The sequence below is a fragment of the Sebastes umbrosus genome, chromosome 3, assembly GCF_015220745.1.
Source record: "Sebastes umbrosus isolate fSebUmb1 chromosome 3, fSebUmb1.pri, whole genome shotgun sequence".
NCBI lineage: Eukaryota > Metazoa > Chordata > Actinopteri > Perciformes > Sebastidae > Sebastes > Sebastes umbrosus.
In genome coordinates this window covers 13,719,481-13,740,456 of record NC_051271.1, presented here as the reverse complement: position 1 = coordinate 13,740,456, position 20,976 = coordinate 13,719,481, and the positions used below count along the sequence as shown (strand labels likewise).

General features: G+C 41.7%; 1 protein-coding gene across 1 annotated transcript; it reads right to left on the bottom strand.

Moving 5' to 3' along the window:
- Window positions 1-3,067: 3,067 nt before the first annotated feature.
- Window positions 3,068-10,409, bottom strand: LOC119484898 (cell wall integrity and stress response component 4-like). Its single transcript, XM_037764075.1, has 7 exons — window positions 10,266-10,409; window positions 5,240-5,304; window positions 4,999-5,144; window positions 4,671-4,885; window positions 4,029-4,093; window positions 3,794-3,939; window positions 3,068-3,543 (listed from the first exon to the last, which is right to left on the bottom strand). The coding sequence occupies exons 1-7, from the start codon at window positions 10,407-10,409 to the stop codon at window positions 3,440-3,442; spliced, it is 885 nt and encodes a 294-aa protein (XP_037620003.1). The 3' UTR covers window positions 3,068-3,439.
- Window positions 10,410-20,976: the final 10,567 nt, after the last annotated feature.

Here is a 20,976-nt window from a genome sequence, read left to right as displayed (position 1 = left end):
CGTATAGTGGTGTTAGCGATTTTGCTACTTCATGCTACCCGCACAAAGGATATGCCATTATGAAAGCTGCGACTCCACAGATTCCAACAGTATAAGTATTATCACTCACTAGCAACCAAAGAAGAGAAGAAATAAACTTAACTTTATACAACCATAACCAGAAATTAGGCCTTACCTTTACTGTTTTGTGAATAAAAGTTGTGTTAAAGGGCATATCAACGCTGCAAATGGCTACACCAATGTCTCATTTTTGAGTCAATTCCAGCCGTCTCTATTCATTTGCATGGCATGGTGTGTGTGCACCGCGATCTCTCAGGTCATGGCGGTCACGCCAGTGACCAGAGGAGCTCTGAGATTCCGCTGCAGGTTGAGTTATACAGAATGCCTGAGTGCCTAACTTCATTATGTTCCATTATATTCTGAACTATCACCTGCCGCCTGAATTTTGGGTGCAAATACGTTTGCTACTTACATAATATGGGCACTGGGCAAGCAGGAGGCTGAGCAAGAGGCCTAGGGTTCAAGAAGATGGTCTATGGAGTTCATGTGTCTTCATTCACTGAAAGGACAAGAAGATGATGATAAATGGGAATGTGCATTTGCGTAACAGTAATTTCTGATTTTATTTTATGCGGGGGAACACAAGGACCTGGCTCCTCTAAGTCGAACAAATTCAGATAGATTATTTTGCTTTTTTTTTTATTGCTCTTCTTACCGATTCCTATTTTTTCCATTTAAATTGTTCTCTCTGGCTTTTTTTTTAAAAACAATCAAAACTCATGTGAAGTCATGCATGGCCGATGGTGATGCGAGGGCTGTGTGACCTTGACTAACAGAGCACACAAAACTGTAAATAAAATATCTTCGGGATGAAAGCTGTACACACACACAGAGAGAGGTCTGGATGATCTCTAGGGCAATGCAGCCCTCTTCTGGTGTGTCATTCCTATTGCAAGTACATTATGAGAACATGACATGTTGTTGTTAATAGCAACAACTGGATTATACATTCTGTATTAATAATATAGTTTATGCAAAAACTGCACTTATCAGGAGTCTAATTCATTCAATTCAGACCCTAATTCATACACACACAATTAGTCATAAAAGCATTTTAACAAACAACATGCACATACCATGTGCCAGAAAGTGTAAACTCTGTTGAGCTGCATTTTGTCATTAGTGTATTTTTTTATGTGGCCCAAGAATGATTATATGGTGCTCTTCTTAGTAGTTAGCAACTTTCTCCATTTCAATGCATCTCTTCACTACTCTGATGACTGTATGAAGATGCCATAACCAAAGACAAAATGCCGATTCTTTCTTGAAAGTAATATAACTGTGCAAAATTCGCTACTTCCAAGTGCAGCCTTGAAAAAGCTCTTTACCTCTCGAGGAAAAGTGTCCTGTAGCTACTTTACCAGGCAACTAAGTACTCAAGTAACAAAGTGCAAAATGTGAAAGAGGACAAAGCTGCATTTTCACTCTTTTTCACTCTCGGCCAAATGATTTGGATCCCGTTTCCTGCTAAATTATTTGAGTGACCTAGCTATAAGAACAAGAGACACTTTGAATTATAGATTAAAGACAATAAACACTTAGATTTAGATTGAAAAAAAATGTAACATGAACCTCTAAATTTTCAACCCTGTCTCTATGATCTTGTTTGTTTTGATTTCTGTAGGCCTATAATGTGTTAAACTTGTTCCAGCCATGACAGCAACGCTGTTATTGTATTCAACTTATAGGTCAATGTGGTCCTGGAGACACCTGCGGTAGCGGGAACTACCACAGAATCAGTTTTGAGGACTTTGCCAGGTACTTATATTTCTATTTGTGTACAGATTTTGTCACTGCGATAGCATCACAACCGTACAAGATCCAGTCATGAAACTATACAGGTGTATAATTGAGATAAATAAAATGAAGGCCGAGTTTGAAGATAGGAGTGGTCTGAGTAAGGGCGCCTTCTGTAGGGGGGTAGGAAGTGGGTGGGATCCGTTGGCCACACCATTCTACGCTCCTGGTCTGATTTGGTTTTGCAGCTGGTGTGATTCCATTGCAAGATGGTCTCTTGTGTTCCCTGTATCTTATTACAACTATACTTAACTGAATCCACCACCGTTTAATCATACAAGCCTTATACATCATCATCATCATCAGAGGTAATGTTACAGGCACCAACAAGATGAACATTAACAACATCACATAGCCTGGCAGGACGGCCACATATTCACACACACACTGCCGACAGACGCAACAGCATTATTAATCAAGCATATGGTACACCAGCACCAACAAGCCCAGTAACGTTCAGTCTTTACATAACTGGTATATAGCAAATCCAAAACACCACTGATTCTAAATGTTCAAATTTGCCATTTCGCTGACCTATTAATGTAAAATGTTTTCTTTTTATCTATGTAAAAAAAGAGAGACAAAAAGAATAACTTGAAAAACAACAGGGTTATTTCAAAGGTAACATTTTAATACTTTATTGATTAACAAAGATACACATATTTATTATTCCCCTTCTCATAGAGGAAAAAACTGTATTCAATTCAAGTGTTAATCAATTACAATCAATAACCCTTTTACATTTTATGATAGTACCCAGACATTTTTAAATGTATTCAGTAATCCACTTACCACACTATTCACTTGATACTGAATGATTCCGCAAAACCCAACATTATATTTAATGGCAATTTATTTAAAGGATCAATAACAATATTGTTTTCTTATAATATTCACGTGGCAAATGTGCTGTCATTAAGGTAAACCTCCTAAAGCTACATGGTTATGGTTAGAGAAAGATCATCTTCATGGTTAAATATGTCCAAAAGTAATGGTGGGTATCAGACGTGATATGAATCATTGGTCTTCAGCATCAAGATCAGGTTACCTCCATACCCTTAGCTTTTGGCACCACACTTAACTGCACACTTCTTCCTTCATTCACACTTAACAATGGCATTGGATGTAACTTGTGTCCTGCGTTTAATTGGAAAGAAATATGTTGTACATTATCCTCTGTGTATTTGCAATGTTTAATTGCTAACAATTCCCCATAAAAATAGCATATAAAGAAGCATTTACAAACCAAACATATTGAATGGCATCTGCTACAAAAATGCCAAGAAAAAGTATCAAATTTGGTGTTTTTGATCACTTACAATCTTAATGATTAGATTTTCAATAAAATGATATTGGAACAAAAGTGATTGTAACATCAAATATGGAAAATACTGAAAAACAGTCTCAATCTTTGACACACAGTGCACGTCTTTTTACCACATGGCATTATATTGGTAAATTTCATTATGCACACTTGTTATATCTTCTTTTTTTTGGTTCGTAAGTACATCGTTTTTTCCCCCACACTTGATAGCATAGAATAAGCTATTGACAAAGTCAGTGCATCTGCCTTGGGTGTCGGTTATAAGTCCATCAAAATCTGTGCCAAAGCCAGCAGTGTTAGTGAAAAGACTGCCAGTGAGCCCATTGTGGGCCGTGGAGGACTGCTTGATGTTGATGTTGACTCTGAAATATTAGAAAAAGCAGAGGTTGTAGTCAGTAAAATTATCTGAAGTGAAAGTAACTTCACAAGTTCAAAAAACAGTCTTTAAAAGTAAGCTACATCCCAACCTTGAGCCCACATTGTACTTTCATATTTAAAAATGACCAGAGAATTACAAATATGTTATCGTGACATGTATTTAGTTATTTAACAGATTAAAATATGTAAACAATAAAATCATAAAGTTTGACTTTTAAGCCTCCAATAACTTACGTGCAGAAACGCGGGTGGATATAACGTTCAGGGAGGAAGAAGGGCTTGTAAGCGCATTGGTGAATTCTGAACTAATATTGCTTGCTGAAGGAACTGAGTTTTTATCTTTGAACACAAGGGTCGAGTCGACAACCACTGATCCATTCCTACAGTGACAAAGAGAGAAAGCTTTTTAAAATTAGGTAAAAGGCAAATGTCTGGCAAAACTTAGTCAGTGATTGAAATTCAGTCTTACGTTAGTGCGTTAACGATGGAGCGAAGGAAAGATGGTCCATACACATTTGCACCCACTCCGTTTAGCTGAAAGACAACATGACAAAAACAATACATAAATACAACATATGTCTGCAAGCACCAATGAACAGCTTACTACAAATGCAAGTTCCCTGATTGCCCTGCAAGACAGGGATGTGGCTATGGTTTGAAGACAATGGCGACTGAGCCACAATGGGATCTGGGCTCACTTTAGGGGACGTAACTAACTTGCAGCCAGTGAGAACAGAAAAAGAAATACCTTCCAATATAATGCAATAATCACTGTGTGCATTATGGAAATGTATATATTAAATTCTTAAAACATGGCTGCTGTATACTGTATTCAAATACGCTGTAACATTGGCTTTTCTTGTTTCCGTAGGAAAGTTATGGGGACAGACTAAATGATTAATGTACATCAATGCAAAAGTATAACATGAGTGTTCCTATATTCTGTGTGCACGCTGATAAGAGCTTTTTCCCAAAATAAAATATTTGCTGATTATTTGCAGTTAAATTTAGAAGATGCTTCTCTGTCTAACGATGCCCATGGAATATTATTGTTACAAAATAAAATGACAATTTATTTGCAGTACACTGTTACAGTGCAAAGACATCTTACCTCTTTGACCACCTTTGCGACTAAAATCTGATACGCCTCTGAGGATGAGTTGGAGAGATCTGATGAGAATGTTTGGTTGAGACTAAAGTTAAGGTCGACAGTTCCTTCACTGGATGTAGGAGGATCTGTTGATGCAGTGGTGGTGGTTTCTGTGGTTGTAGCAGTTGCTGTAGTTGTAGTTGTTGCAGCGGTGGAAGCAGCAGAAGAAGAAGAGGCTGTACAAATACCAATGGGTTATCAATTATTATGACACTGTAATATGCATGTAATTTAAACAGATTGATGAACAGATTAATTCAATTAGATTTTTAAATTTCCAATTACTTACTTGCATTAACAGTGCCTGATATAATGTTCAGGGAGGTAGAGCTGCTCGTAAATACACTGCGGAGTTCTGTAGTTGCATTGCTTACTGAGGGAACTGAGCTGTCATCATTGAACACAAGCGTCGTGTCGACAACCACTGATCCACTCCTTTAATGAAAAAGAGAAAAAGCAACACTTTTAAACAGCAAGTGACTGGCAAATGTGCAGAAAAATATAAGCAAGTGATTGAAATTGAATCTTACGTGAATGAGTTAACAATTGAGCGTCTGTAAGATGATCCATACACATCTGTACAGGCTTTGTTTACCTGAAAGACAACATTACTGTAATTTGCAATGTAATGGTTTAGAAAAAAATTTAAAAATGTTGCTCTGTTTTGTTTGGAGGCTGATACATCTTACATGCTATATTCTGCATACATAATATGTTTACAAAATTAAAGAACATCTACCAGACTCTACTTCCAAAAATATTGGGTAAAAAAAGGTATACAATGGGGTATTTAAACAAAAAGATTAGCTTTTGGTGCGTCACAATGGCAATTGTGGGGACAAATAGAATGGCCAAATTTCCATGTACTGTACATCAACGCAAGAACAGTAGAAACATCAGTATATTCAGTGTGCAAAAGGATCAGATTTATTTCCAAAAAGAAAAAGATAAATATACTTCTTTCTCGGGTGATCCTTATAGAATTTCTTTTTTTTTTGGTGTAAAAAACATATTTTTATATCATCTTACCTCTTTGACCACTTCTGCAGCCAAAGTCTGGTACGCCGTCGAGGATGAGTTTGAGAGATCTGATATAAATGTTTGATTGAGACTAAACTCAAACCCAAGGGTTCCCTCACTGGATGTAGGAGGATCTGTTGATGCAGTGGTGGTTGAAGTAGCTGGTGCAGCAGTGGTAGTGGCTGTTGCATTAGGAGCTGCAGTTGAAGCTGCTGTAACATTGGGAGCCATTGTGGGGGCAGCAGTTGGGGCATCTGTAGCATTAGGAGCTGCAGTTGAAGCTGCTGTAACATTGGGAGCCATTGTGGGGACAGCAGTTGGGGCAGCTGTAGCATTAGGAGCTGCAGTTGGAGCTGCTGTAACATTGGAAGCAGCAGTTTGGGCAGCAGTTGGGGCATCTGTAGCATTAGGAGCTGCAGTTGGAGCCGCTGTAACATTGGGAGCAGCAGTTGGGACATCTGTAGCATTAGGAGCTGCAGTTACAGCTGCTGTAACATTGGGAGCCATTGTGGGGGCAGCAGTTGGGGCAGCTGTAGCATTAGGAGCTGCAGTTGGAGCTGCTGTAACATTGGGAGCCATTGTGGGGGCAGCAGTTGGGGCAGCTGTAGCATTAGGAGCTGCAGTTGGAGCCGCTGTAACATTGGGAGCCATTGTTGGTGCAGCAGTTGGGGCAGCTGTAGCATTAGGAGCTGCAGTTGGAGCTGCTGTAACATTGGGAGCCATTGTGGGGGCAGCAGTTGGGGCAGCTGTAGCATTAGGAGCTGCAGTTGGAGCTGCTGTAACATTGGGAGCCATTGTGGGAGCAGCAGTTGGGGCAGCTGTAGCATTAGGAGCTGCAGTTAGAGCTGCTGTAACATTGGAAGCAGCAGTTTGGGCAGCAGTTGGGGCATCTGTAGCATTAGGAGCTGCAGTTGGAGCCGCTGTAACATTGGGAGCCATTGTCGGGGCAGCAGTTGGGGCAGCTGTAGCATTAGGAGCTGCAGTTGGAGCTGCTGTAACATTGGAAGCAGCTGTTTGCGCAGCAGTTGGGGCATCTGTAGCATTAGGAGCTGCAGTTGGAGCTGCTGTAACATTGGGAGCCATTGTGGGAGCAGCAGTTGGGGCAGCTGTAGCATTAGGAGCTGCAGTTGGAGCTGCTGTAACATTGGAAGCAGCAGTTGGGGCATCTGTAGCATTAGGAGCTGCAGTTGAAGCTGCTGTAACATTGGGAGCCATTGTGGGGGCAGCAGTTGGGGCAGCTGTAGCATTAGGAGCTGCAGTTGGAGCTGCTGTAACATTGGGAGCCATTGTGGGAGCAGCAGTTGGGGCATCTGTAGCATTAGGAGCTGCAGTTGGAGCCGCTGTAACATTGGGAGCCATTGTCGGGGCAGCAGTTGGGGCAGCTGTAGCATTAGGAGCTGCAGTTGGAGCCGCTGTAACATTGGAAGCAGCAGTTGGAGCAGCAGTTGGGGCATCTGTAGCATTAGGAGCTGCAGTTGGAGCCGCTGTAACATTGGGAGCAGCTGTTGGAGCAGCAGTTGGGGTATCTGTAGCATTAGGAGCTGCAGTTAGAGCTGCTGTAACATTGGGAGCCATTGTGGGGGCAGCAGTTGGGGCAGCTGTAGCATTAGGAGCTGCAGTTGGAGCTGCTGTAACATTGGGAGCAGCAGTTGGAGCAGCAGTTGGGGCAGCTGTAGCATTAGGAGCTGCAGTTAGAGCTGCTGTAACATTGGGAGCAGCAGTTGGAGCAGCAGTTGGGGCATCTGTAGCATTAGGAGCTGCAGTTGGAGCTGCTGTAACATTGGGAGCCATTGTTGGGGCAGCTGTAGCATTAGGAGCTGCAGTTGGAGCTGCTGTAACATTGGGAGCCAATGTGGGAGCAGCAGTTGGGGCAGCTGTAGCATTAGGAGCTGCAGTTGGAGCTGCTGTAACATTGGAAGCAGCAGTTTGGGCAGCAGTTGGGGCAGCTGTAGCATTAGGAGCTGCAGTTGGAGCCGCTGTAACATTGGGAGCCATTGTCGGGGCAGCAGTTGGGGCAGCTGTAGCATTAGGAGCTGCAGTTGGAGCTGCTGTAACATTGGAAGCAGCTGTTTGCACAGCAGTTGGGGCATCTGTAGCATTAGGAGCTGCAGTTGGAGCTTCTGTAACACTGGGAGCCATTGTTGGGGCAGCAGTTGGGGCAGCTGTAGCATTAGGAGCTGCAGTTGGAGCTGCTGTAACATTGGAAGCAGCAGTTTGGGCAGCAGTTGGGGCATCTGTAGCATTAGGAGCTGCAGTTGGAGCCGCTGTAACATTGGGAGCCATTGTCGGGGCAGCAGTTGGGGCATCTGTAGCATTAGGAGCTGCAGTTGGAGCCGCTGTAACATTGGGAGCCATTGTCGGGGCAGCAGTTGGGGCATCTGTAGCATTAGGAGCTGCAGTTGGAGCCGCTGTAACATTGGGAGCCATTGTCGGGGCAGCAGTTGGGGCATCTGTAGCATTAGGAGCTGCAGTTGGAGCCGCTGTAACATTGGGAGCCATTGTCGGGGCAGCAGTTGGGGCATCTGTAGCATTAGGAGCTGCAGTTGGAGCCGCTGTAACATTGGGAGCCATTGTCGAGGCAGCAGTTGGGGCATCTGTAGCATTAGGAGCTGCAGTTGGAGCCGCTGTAACATTGGGAGCCATTGTCGGGGCAGCAGTTGGGGCAGCTGTAGCATTAGGAGCTGCAGTTGGAGCTGCTGTAATATTGGAAGCAGCAGTTTGGGCAGCAGTTGGGGCATCTGTAGCATTAGGAGCTGCAGTTGGAGCCGCTGTAACATTGGGAGCCATTGTCGGGGCAGCAGTTGGGGCAGCTGTAGCATTAGGAGCTGCAGTTGGAGCCGCTGTAACATTGGAAGCAGCAGTTGGAGCAGCAGTTAGGGCATCTGTAGCATTAGGAGCTGCAGTTGGAGCCGCTGTAACATTGGAAGCAGCAGTTGGAGCAGCAGTTGGGGCATCTGTAGCATTAGGAGCTGCAGTTGGAGCCGCTGTAACATTGGGAGCCATTGTTGGGGCAGCAGTTGGGGCAGCTGTAGCATTAGGAGCTGCAGTTGGAGCTGCTGTAACATTGGGAGCCATTGTGGGGGCAGCAGTTGGGGCAGCTGTAGCATTAGGAGCTGCAGTTGGAGCCGCTGTAACATTGAGAGCCATTGTCGGGGCAGCAGTTGGGGCAGCTGTAGCATTAGGAGCTGCAGTTGGAGCCGCTGTAACATTGGAAGCAGCAGTTGGAGCAGCAGTTGGGGCATCTGTAGCATTAGGAGCTGCAGTTGGAGCCGCTGTAACATTGGGAGCAGCAGTTGGAGCAGCAGTTGGGGCATCTGTAGCATTAGGAGCTGCAGTTAGAGCTGCTGTAACATTGGAAGCAGCAGTTGGAGCAGCAGTTGGGGCATCTGTAGCATTAGGAGCTGCAGTTGGAGCCGCTGTAACATTGGGAGCCATTGTTGGGGCAGCAGTTGGGGCAGCTGTAGCATTAGGAGCTGCAGTTGGAGCTGCTGTAACATTGGGAGCCATTGTTGGGGCAGCAGTTGGGGCAGCTGTAGCATTAGGAGCTGCAGTTGGAGCTGCTGTAACATTGGAAGCAGCAGTTTGGGCAGCAGTTGGGGCATCTGTAGCATTAGGAGCTGCAGTTGGAGCTGCTGTAACATTGGGAGCCATTGTCGGGGCAGCAGTTGGGGCAGCTGTTGCATTAGGAGCTGCAGTTGGAGCTGCCATAACATTGGAAGCAGCAGTTGGAGCAGCAGTTGGGGCATCTGTAGCATTAGGAGCTGCAGTTGGAGCCGCTGTAACATTGGGAGCCATTGTCGGGGCAGCAGTTGGGGCATCTGTAGCATTAGGAGCTGCAGTTGGAGCCGCTGTAACATTGGGAGCCATTGTCGGGGCAGCAGTTGGGGCAGCTGTAGCATTAGGAGCTGCAGTTGGAGCCGCTGTAACATTGGGAGCCATTGTCGGGGCAGCAGTTGGGGCAGCTGTAGCATTAGGAGCTGCAGTTGGTGCCGCTGTAACATTGGAAGCAGCTGTTGGAGCAGCAGTTGGGGCATCTGTAGCATTAGGAGCTGCAGAATAAATAAATATGACATTAGAGCAAGACAGGTTGAGAATGACACAGACTGACCGGAAATGACATTGTCATGAAACTTAAAGCAAAACAAGTTTATTCATATAAGAACCAATACCAATGTCAAAATCTATCAAAAGTTATATTTGTCACAGCAATAGATTAATTGTTGAAGCTAAGGGTCATGTTGACTGGTGGTGAGGACATATCTACCAGCAAAATCAAAAGTGAAAAGAATATGTTGCTATACCTGAAAATAAAGTTGTGAGAACTGGTTGTGGTGAGGTTGTATTTAATGATGGTATCATTGTATCTCCTCGTGGAGAGGTAACATTTACTGTTGGTGGTGCTGTGTTGTCATGTATTGAGGTTGCATCCATCGTTGTTGATGTTGAATTGACTGAACGCGAGGTCATATAGCCAAGTGGTGAGGTTGTGTTTCCTTGTGGTGAGGTAGTATGGATTGTTTGTGAGGTCATGTTTACTGGTGGTGAGGTCATGTAGACTGGGAATGAGGTGATGTTGACAGGTGAAGAGGTCATGTGGGCTATGGGTGAGGTTGCATTGACTAGTGGTGGTGATGTCATATGGACTGATGATGAGGTCATGTTGACAGGTAAAGAGGTCATGTGGGCTATGGGTGAGGTTGCATTGACTGGTCTTGAGGTTATGGGGACTGATGGGGAGGTTACATTGGCTGATGGTGAGGTCATATGAAAAGTTTGTGAGGTCATGGTGACTGGTGACGAGGTCATGTAGACTGGGGATGAGGTCATGTTGACAGGTGAGGAGGTCGTGGGGGCTAATGGTGAGGTTGCATTGATTAGTGGTGGTGAGGTCATGTGGACTGACTTTGATTGGATAAAACAAAATAAGTTGGTACTAAATATCTCAAAAACCAAATCCATTATTCTGGGATCTAGTCATAAGCTGTCATCTATGCCCACACTGAATCTCTACTTGGACGGTGAACCTATACAGCAGGTGGATAAGGTCACATTACTGGGACTAACTATAGTCAATCAATTGTCATGGGTAGAGCACATTGACACAATTGTCAGGAAAATGGGAAATGGCATCTCCATGGCAAGAAAATGTCTTCCGTATGTTCCAGCACACATTCTGGGACAAGTAGTTAAATCTTTAAGTTTAAGCCACCTGGACTATTGCTCTCCTGTAAGGTCTTCTGCACCGAAAAGTGTACTGCGGAAACTACAAATTGCCCAAAACAGAGCTGCAAGACTAGTCTTACACTGCCCCATGAGAATGAACACAGACAGCATGCACCATAAACTGTCATGTTTACCAGTAGAGAAAAGACTCACCTTAAGCACAGCAACATTCTTTAGTAACAGCATTTATTCTACTAACCCCGAGTTTTTATACAGTCAAATTACCAAATGCAGGGTCGTTCACAGTCATTTCACTAGAACAGCAGGTGATGGCCAAATCCTGTTACCTCACCCAAAATCGAATGCCTTAAAAAAGACGGTCATTTATTGTGTCATCAATCATTGGAATAGCTGCCCTCTTTACATCCGTCAATCCTCTAACAAATCCTCATTTAAATACTATCTAAGAATACATTACTTAAGCAGCTGATCGATAGTCCAGTGTTGGTCATGTATAGTTTTTCTTTTGTTCCTTTTCCCTGATGATGGGCTTTGAGGCTAAATGGTTGTGGAAGATGTGTATGAATGTGAAATTTATATATGTTTGGAAAATGTTTATGTTATTAGTGTAACACAAATATGATGTTGTATATAGTATGTATGTGATAAATGTAATATGCTTAATTTTCGGACCCCAGGAAAACTAGCTGGTGCCATTGGTATCAGCTAATGGGGATCCTTTTTAAATAAATAAATAAATACATTGTTTTTAGTGTATTCTCCAGCACATAGTTTGCCCATTTCTTATTGCTGTCTTGAAAGAAAGTACAGTAGTATCATGTTACCTGCTGTCACATTAGAGGTGGTAGCTGATGCGGAAGTTGTTCTCATTAGTCCTGTAGAGAAAAATGTCACAAAGATCAAACCTAAATTCAGCCCAATTCAAAATTATGTTATTTTAAAGTGTTATAAATTAGTCTCCTTGAAACCTGCCCACTTTATTCTCTCTCCCTCTCTCTCTCTCTCTGTTGTGCACGCACGGACACACACACACACACACGCACATAAATACCTGCTAATAGGAGAAGGAATATAAAAGGATCCATCCTCACTTTTTCTGGTTCCTGTGAAATACGAAGGACATTAAAAATACATTTTGAATACATTTCAGTATGAAGAACAAATATCCACACTGATGTCATTCTCATATACACTCTGTTTCCAGTTTATTGGGTACACCTAGATTAAAACTAATGCAGTCTAATAAAAGAGCTCCGCAATAAAACCTACCTTCATGAAGGTTACAATGTTCAGTTAGTTTTAGTAGAAACTGTTTGAGAGATGTGTTGATTTGACTGAATGGCCAGTTGGAGGTTATAGTTTTTCAGTGCTGTTATATTGCATTGTAGTATTAAAACTTCAGTAGGCAGAAAGTTTTTGGCATCATTGGGCAAAAATTCCATAATTACTTTTCAACATATTGTAATTCAAGTGCTCTGAGAGAAAACTAGACTTCTGCACCTCCTCATGGCTCTGTTTTCAGGCTTTAAAAAATCTAGCCCGTGAAGGGAGACTGTGGCCAATCACAGGTCATTTCAGAGTTCCCATTGAGTGTTCCTATTGGCTGTGCTCCGGCTGGTGGGCGGTGCTTGGTATTTCCTTGACTGATCTCAACATGGCTGCCGGCGGGTCAAAAAAGTTCTCATTTTACAGCTAAACAGTAAACTACAACATGTTTCTGAAAACATTTGAGGTGAGAAATAGGCATTACAGTAACAGGAGGACACAGAGGCACAGGATTTTTTTCAGACTACCTGTCTCATGTACTACTGTCAGGATATAGTGACCGTTTCATAAAAATAACTTTTTTTAATCATATTTTCTAAAACAATTCAGCAACACCACAAAGTACAGCCTCCAAAATGACTATAAAGTTGAATCAACACCTCTATAAAACTGTTTCTTCAAAAAAAAAAGAACTTTATTACCGTTTTGAATGTAAGATTTATTGCAGAGCTGTTGTATTAGGCTGCATTAGTATTAACAAGGTGTACCTAATTAACTGGTAACTAAGCCTATGATATAGCAACTCAAATGTTATAACAGAACAAGAGTGCTTTTGATGTAATGGCTCTGGTTTTCTATCATCTTCCTCTGTGTGCTAATGACTCATTGATAAACTCATCCTTGTGATTTAGCGGATGCTTAAAAGACATATAACACATTTTGAGAATGTCTCACACTCATGGCAACAATCTGGAGAGACAAGTTTGTGTAACTTTACCATATCTCACTTTGTCAGATAGCATCACACCTCGGGGCTGTTCAAGATTCCAACAACAGGCGTATCCCGCCCTCACAAGACTACTGAAGAATTTCGCAAAGGATTTTCTTTTAGATTCTTTTAAATAAACCCAGAATTTATGCACGGCATAAAATCATAATGTGATCCATTCAGATTTCTCAAAGGAAATAATTAAGGTTACTGCTGACCAGTTTATGTGGCATATTGTTTCTTTGTGGAGTCAATTCTAATTTCTGCCATATTAATTTAGAAGTTGTGGGGAAATGATCAAATCACACTATAAATAATATTCTGATAATTCTTTGACAAGAACATGATTCTGATAAGCTAAACTCTGTTAAAAAGAGCAGTTATGGTTGCTTTCAAAGGCACTTTGAAAACAGCTAACTTTGTCAACAGCTAAACAGATATTCACTACTTTTCATATAGGCCAGAATCAGAAAGAGTCAGTCAAACACCTGATTTGTGGTACCACGCTGATGTTCAGCTTAGTAGAGAATGACAAAACAAATAAAGAGACAAGCAAGACAGCAGTCAAGATAATTATGAAGAGAAGTGATTTTGTCTCAATTGGATTGTGATCTGGACTCTGACTCTGCCACCTCTGGGCTTTAACATTTTATTATCATCTGATAATGATACAGTTATGGTTAGTATGGCTATTAAGATCAGACAGAAAAATAAATGAATCTGTTCAACTCCCTAAATATCCTGATCTGTATAAGCCATGAGTGTACCAACCTTTCAGTTTGAGTTTCATGAGTGTCTGTGATAAACTGAATATTTATATTCAAAGTAATTATCAGAATACATTTCAATACTTGCATATATTTTTGTATTTTCATGTCATAAACATTGATATATATTTGTCAAATAAAGCAATTGTCTTTACAAGGGTTAAATTCACTGAAATTCCTATTAGACAATCAGAGCTGCTACATCACAAGAACTTTCACTGAGAGCAGCCACACCCTGACAAGCCAATTACAATCCGTCAGTGTTGAGTATATAGGCTACTATACTGTATGTTTAACTGTTACAGCCTTCAGAATAATATGCATTATTTTTATCAATGATTTGTTCATGAGGATGTTTTTGTTTCTATTTAAGAAGTTGTGGTATATTGACACATTGGAAATCAAAAGTGTGTCTGAGCAAATACCTGAAAAGTAAGAGTCAATAAAAATGTGTGACACAAAATCACTACACATATTAAAGGAAAAGCATAGACTGAGAATTAGAATTAGAATTCCTTTGATAGCTTTCTGAGCCCAAATGGAAATCATTCATATAAAATCACACAATTCAATTCACAGTCACAAAAAAGTTGAAAACCAAGAAAACCACAAATCCAAATGTAGTACGTATGCATATATGTATAAAACATTGAAAACAAAAATTGCTTCTTCTTATGGTTGATATTTTAAATGTTCAGTTCAGTATACAGCCATGTCAATATAAAGATTTGGTTTCTTACCGTAGTGGAGTCCAACTGTGCAGCAAGACGAGAAGACAGGAGTGAGGACAGTCAGTGGGTCAGAGGGCCTTTTAAGAGTCACCAGAAATTCGTACCCTTTTATACCACTGATATAACTTGCAGGACTTGTTCTGCTTTGTTATTTCCTGTAAAAAAGGGATGGTAGTAGGACCCAAGGCACAATGTAAAAGATAGATTGTGGGGTGGGGTTGGTTGACGTAAAGTTGAGAGATGTAAATACCAATGCAGTTAGATTATAGAAAGCAAAACAAACGTCTCGTTAAGTTTTGCAAAGAGCAGAGCTGTGAAGTTGATTTGTCTGTAATAACACAAACATTATTGTATGAAAACAATAACTTTTGATAAACCTAACCATAACTAATCTGCATCATTACCATAAAATGATCAGCACAGGCTATTAACTGTCTCATCCTAAAGCGAAAGCTCAAATGCTTCACTCCTATACACTCATCTAATGCATCTATTACTACATTCAAGCAATACCTGCCAGCTGATGTTTTAATTGTTTTCCTTATTTAAATTCAAAAGTCTGCATTGTTTAGACTGTCCACTCCTTAAAACCACAAATTACCTACCTCTTTCTCTTGATCTTTGTGTTTTGTTTGTTGAGAGTGTTGACTCTCCTAGTTGGGGAAACAAGTTAAGTGCCAACCAATTGGGTTACCTGCACTGGGACGTTTAGGTACTATTTGTGCAACGATCTGGCTTGCCTTACAATAGCCTAACGCCTGCAGGCTGTATTTTTGTATTCTATTCATTTGTTGATTTTCAATGAAACCCTTTATACCCATTTCTTTTAGTGTATTTTATTTGGGAAAACTTTAAAGGAGGGTAAAAGGAAAAGTAAAACCAATATTTCAGTTTCCTTAATTGTTTGTTATTATAGAGGCATTTGTTCATTATTGAAGAGGTATTTGTTCATTATTATTATTAAGAAGGCATTTTATTTTATATTATTATGTGGATGGGAACTGTTTTTCAGTCTTCTGACTGAACAACTAAAGTCTGGGGAACTCAGTACCGCCACATAATTGGCAACCACGAAGGGACACGTAACACAAAGCATAATCTTTCAATAAAGAGATTTAGTTTTGTGTCCCATCTTCTGATGTCTATTTAGCAAGTGTATTTGAGTGTATATTTCTGAAATGTGTATTTGGAGTGTAGCTTGACTATTAGTCCAAATAATTACTAGTGACCATCCATCATGTCTTGGGAAGATCCAGACATTACAATGACCGCATTGGAACCGTCGCTTGCGGAATTGGAATCCGAGCTTTCTTTAAATGTTAGCTTGGATATGCCTGTAGTTGGGCAGGAGGTGCACTTACTGGATGATGATGATGACGATGAAGAGGGATGGGTAGATGCTCCAGTAGAACCACAATTGTCTGTGGACACTCATCCTCTTTTGGCTTTAGAGGGCTTATTACTTCCGCCTTCATCCCCAGTTCCTGTAGCTCCTCCCACCCAGGAACACTCAGATTCGGATTTAGTTATTTTTGCTAATGCTGTAGAGTCGATGAAACTTGTGTTTAAAAATACAGTGGATTGGCAGCGTGAGTGGCTGTCAAACATTTCAAAGGGCATACCCATCGATAAAGCTCTAAAAATGTGTACTACTCTCATAACAAATGTGGTGGAGAAAGCAAGTAACCATTTGCTCGCAGAAGTAAGGGATTTTGGTTCAAAGTGCATAAATGCCATTCAGTGGAATGCACAACAAACACAGTCTGAGTTCCAAGAGTCCCTGATTACTGACCGTCAAAACTTGATGATCTCCATTACATCCGCGGTCACTGAAAACAAGGATGTACAACTTCTGGTGACCGAGGTGCATACATTGCAACAGCAGATGGGTTCAGTGCAGGCTACCCTTGAGTCTCTTGTGCGTCAACAGTGTGCACTCAATTCTCAGGTCAATTCAATACATAAGCGAGAGGAATGGGTCCTTAAAGAAGCAGTCACACCTGTTGCAGTTTCGTCTCAAGCACACACATATCCTGTTTCTCCAGTTGTTAAAAATGTGGTTTTGTTGCCTACCTCCGCACCTGTGGGAGTTCCTTCAGATTGCTCAGGAGCTGCTGCTCCTAAGGGTGAAATTTTCCAGGATGATGGTTGTAGAGTGACTGATGGCAAACTTCCAATTAAGATGTTTTTCCCTTGCTGTGGCGGGCCTCAGGATGAGAAAGATCCTTTGGTGTATTTGCAAAGATGCAGTGACTTCCTGTCTCTGAAACCACTTACTCATGGTGAGATCCTAGCGACCATGAGAAGTGTATTGCATGGTTCTGCACGTGATTGGTGGGAGACTGTTAAGGAGAAAATCCTCTTTCAATTAATAATCAATTAAAGGGGCTCCATGTAAGAATCAGAAATTGCTTGTAACAGTGACACCTGTGGCCGTTAAGTCAACGACAGTCAGCAGCCGGTTGCTTGCGCTTGTGCTCGTACTATGAAGATGCAAGCGAGCATCGGCGATAACAGTGAGACGACACACACTAGACTGAACGGGATTGACAGCTAAAACCACAATATCACTATATTTCACTTAAATTTACTTGGCAGTTGAGTACCTTGCCAGGTATTAATATTTCTATCTTTGGACAGATTTTGGCACTGCGATAGCATCACAACCGTACAAGATCCAGTCATGAAACTGTGGCAGCTGCCAATTCTCTGGTGCTTGCTGTTGTTTCCCTTTTCCCTGGTGTTTTTTTGGTTGAATTGCTGAGTGATTAGAGGGTTATTCAGTTCACCTGTTGCGCAGGGTGTGGGGACTGGCTCTTAAATGATAGTTGAGAGCAGCTTGGTGCATTCCCCTCTTGGCCAATCAGGGTGTAACGACGCCCTTTCTGTAGGGCTTAAAAGAGGAGGGAAACTGCACACCCAGTGTCATTCTGATCTCTCCTTCACTCAATGCAACATGTGTTATCAGCTTTACCAGAAACTCTGGTCTGGTTTGGGCCCTTTTGGGATTCTGTGATCTTTGTGTTTTGTTTGTTGAGAGTGTTGACTCTCCTAGTTGGGGAAACAAGTTAAGTGCCAACCAATTGGGTTACCTGCACTGGGACGTTTAGGTACTATTTGTGCAACGATCTGGCTTGCCTTACAATAGCCTAACGCCTGCAGGCTGTATTTTTGTATTCTATTCATTTGTTGATTTTCAATGAAACCCTTTATACCCATTTCTTTTAGTGTATTTTATTTGGGAAAACTTTAAAGGAGGGTAAAAGGAAAAGCAAAACCAATATTTCAGTTTCCTTAATTGTTTGTTATTATAGAGGCATTTGTTCATTACTATTATTAAGAAGGCATTTTATTTTATATTATTATGTGGATGGGAACTGTTTTTCAGTCTTCTGACTGAACAACTAAAGTCTGGGGAACTCAGTACCGCCACATAATTGGCAACCACGAAGGGACACGTAACACAAAGCATAATCTTTCAATAAAGAGATTTAGTTTTGTGTCCCATCTTCTGATATCTATTTAGCAAGTGTATTTGAGTGTATATTTCTGAAATGTGTAGCTTGACTATTAGTCCAAATAATTACTAGTGACCATCCATCATGTCTTGGGAAGATCCAGACATTACAATGACCGCATTGGAACCGTCGCTTGCGGAATTGGAATCCGAGCTTTCTTTAAATGTTAGCTTGGATATGCCTGTAGTTGGGCAGGAGGTGCACTTACTGGATGATGATGATGATGAAGAGGGATGGGTAGATGCTCCAGTAGAACCACAATTGTCTGTGGACACTCATCCTCTTTTGGCTTTAGAGGGCTTATTACTTCTGCCTTCATCCCCAGTTCCTGTAGCTCCTCCCACCCAGGAACACTCAGATTCGGATTTAGTTATTTTTGCTAATGCTGTAGAGTCGATGAAACTTGTGTTTAAAAATACAGTGGATTGGCAGCGTGAGTGGCTGTCAAACATTTCAAAGGGCATACCCATCGATAAAGCTCTAAAAATGTGTACTACTCTCATAACAAATGTGGTGGAGAAAGCAAGTAACCATTTGCTCGCAGAAGTAAGGGATTTTGGTTCAAAGTGCATAAATGCCATTCAGTGGAATGCACAACAAACACAGTCTGAGTTCCAAGAGTCCCTGATTACTGACCGTCAAAACTTGATGACCTCCATTACATCCGCGGTCACTGAAAACAAGGATGTACAACTTCTGGTGACCGAGGTGCATACATTGCAACAGCAGATGGGTTCAGTGCAGGCTACCCTTGAGTCTCTTGTGCGTCAACAGTGTGCACTCAATTCTCAGGTCAATTCAATACATAAGCGAGAGGAATGGGTCCTTAAAGAAGCAGTCACACCTGTTGCAGTTTCGTCTCAAGCACACACATATCCTGTTTCTCCAGTTGTTAAAAATGTGGTTTTGTTGCCTACCTCCGCACCTGTGGGAGTTCCTTCAGATTGCTCAGGAGCTGCTGCTCCTAAGGGTGAAATTTTCCAGGATGATGGTTGTAGAGTGACTGATGGCAAACTTCCAATTAAGATGTTTTTCCCTTGCTGTGGCGGGCCTCAGGATGAGAAAGATCCTTTGGTGTATTTGCAAAGATGCAGTGACTTCCTGTCTCTGAAACCACTTACTCATGGTGAGATCCTAGCGACCATGAGAAGTGTATTGCATGGTTCTGCACGTGATTGGTGGGAGACTGTTAGGGAGAAAATCCTCTTTCAATTAATAATCAATTAAAGGGGCTCCATGTAAGAATCAGAAATTGCTTGTAACAGTGACACCTGTGGCCGTTAAGTCAACGACAGTCAGCAGCCGGTTGCTTGCGCTTGTGCTCGTACTATGAAGATGCAAGCGAGCATCGGCGATAACAGTGAGACGACACACACTAGACTGAACGGGATTGACAGCTAAAACCACAATATCACTATATTTCACTTAAATTTACTTGGCAGTTGAGTACCTTGCCAGGTATTAATATTTCTATCTTTGGACAGATTTTGGCACTGCGATAACATCACAACCGTACAAGATCCAGTCATGAAACTGTGGCAGCTGCCAATTCTCTGGTGTTTGCTGTTGTTTCCCTTTTCCCTGGTGTTTTTTTGGTTGAGTTGCTGAGTGATTAGAGGGTTATTCAGTTCACCTGTTGCGCAGGGTGTGGGGACTGGCTCTTAAATGATAGTTGAGAGCAGCTTGGTGCATTCCCCTCTTGGCCAATCAGGGTGTAACGACGCCCTTTCTGTAGGGCTTAAAAGAGGAGGGAAACTGCACACCCAGTGTCATTCTGATCTCTCCTTCACTCAATGCAACATGTGTTATCAGCTTTACCAGAAACTCTGGTCTGTTTTGGGCCCTTTTGGGATTCTGTGATCTTTGTGTTTTGTTTGTTGAGTGTTGACTCTCCTAGTTGGGGAAACAAGTTAAGTGCCAACCAATTGGGTTACCTGCACTGGGACGTTTAGGTACTATTTGTGCAACGATCTGGCTTGCCTTACAATAGCCTAACGCCTGCAGGCTGTATTTTTGTATTCTATTCATTTGTTGATTTTCAATGAAACCCTTTATACCCATTTCTTTTAGTGTATTTTATTTGGGAAAACTTTAAAGGAGGGTAAAAGGAAAAGCAAAACCAATATTTCAGTTTCCTTAATTGTTTGTTATTATAGAGGCATTTGTTCATTATTGAAGAGGTATTTGTTCATTACTATTATTAAGAAGGCATTTTATTTTATATTATTATGTGGATGGGAACTGTTTTTCAGTCTTCTGACTGAACAACTAAAGTCTGGGGAACTCAGTACCGCCACATAATTGGCAACCACGAAGGGACACGTAACACAAAGCATAATCTTTCAATAAAGAGATTTAGTTTTGTGTCCCATCTTCTGATATCTATTTGGCAAGTGTATTTGAGTGTATATTTCTGAAATGTGTATTTGGAGTGTAGCTTGACTATTAGTCCAAATAATTACTAGTGACCATCCATCATGTCTTGGGAAGATCCAGACATTACAATGACCGCATTGGAACCGTCGCTTGCGGAATTGGAATCCGAGCTTTCTTTAAATGTTAGCTTGGATATGCCTGTAGTTGGGCAGGAGGTGCACTTACTGGATGATGATGATGATGAAGAGGGATGGGTAGATGCTCCAGTAGAACCACAATTGTCTGTGGACACTCATCCTCTTTTGGCTTTAGAGGGCTTATTACTTCTGCCTTCATCCCCAGTTCCTGTAGCTCCTCCCACCCAGGAACACTCAGATTCGGATTTAGTTATTTTTGCTAATGCTGTAGAGTCGATGA

What these genes read in the sequence shown, in the direction of transcription:
- LOC119484898 (XM_037764075.1), bottom strand. Translation starts at nt 10,409, where the DNA reads ATGACCTCTTTACCTGTCAACATGACCTCATCATCAGTCCATATGACA. An exon ending in ATCAGGCACTGTTAATGCAA is followed by an intron (nt 4,886 to 4,998) that starts GTAAGTAATTGG and finishes GTATTTGTACAG; the next exon opens with CCTCTTCTTCTTCTGCTGCT. An exon ending in TCGCAAAGGTGGTCAAAGAG is followed by an intron (nt 4,094 to 4,670) that starts GTAAGATGTCTT and finishes GTTGTCTTTCAG; the next exon opens with CTAAACGGAGTGGGTGCAAA.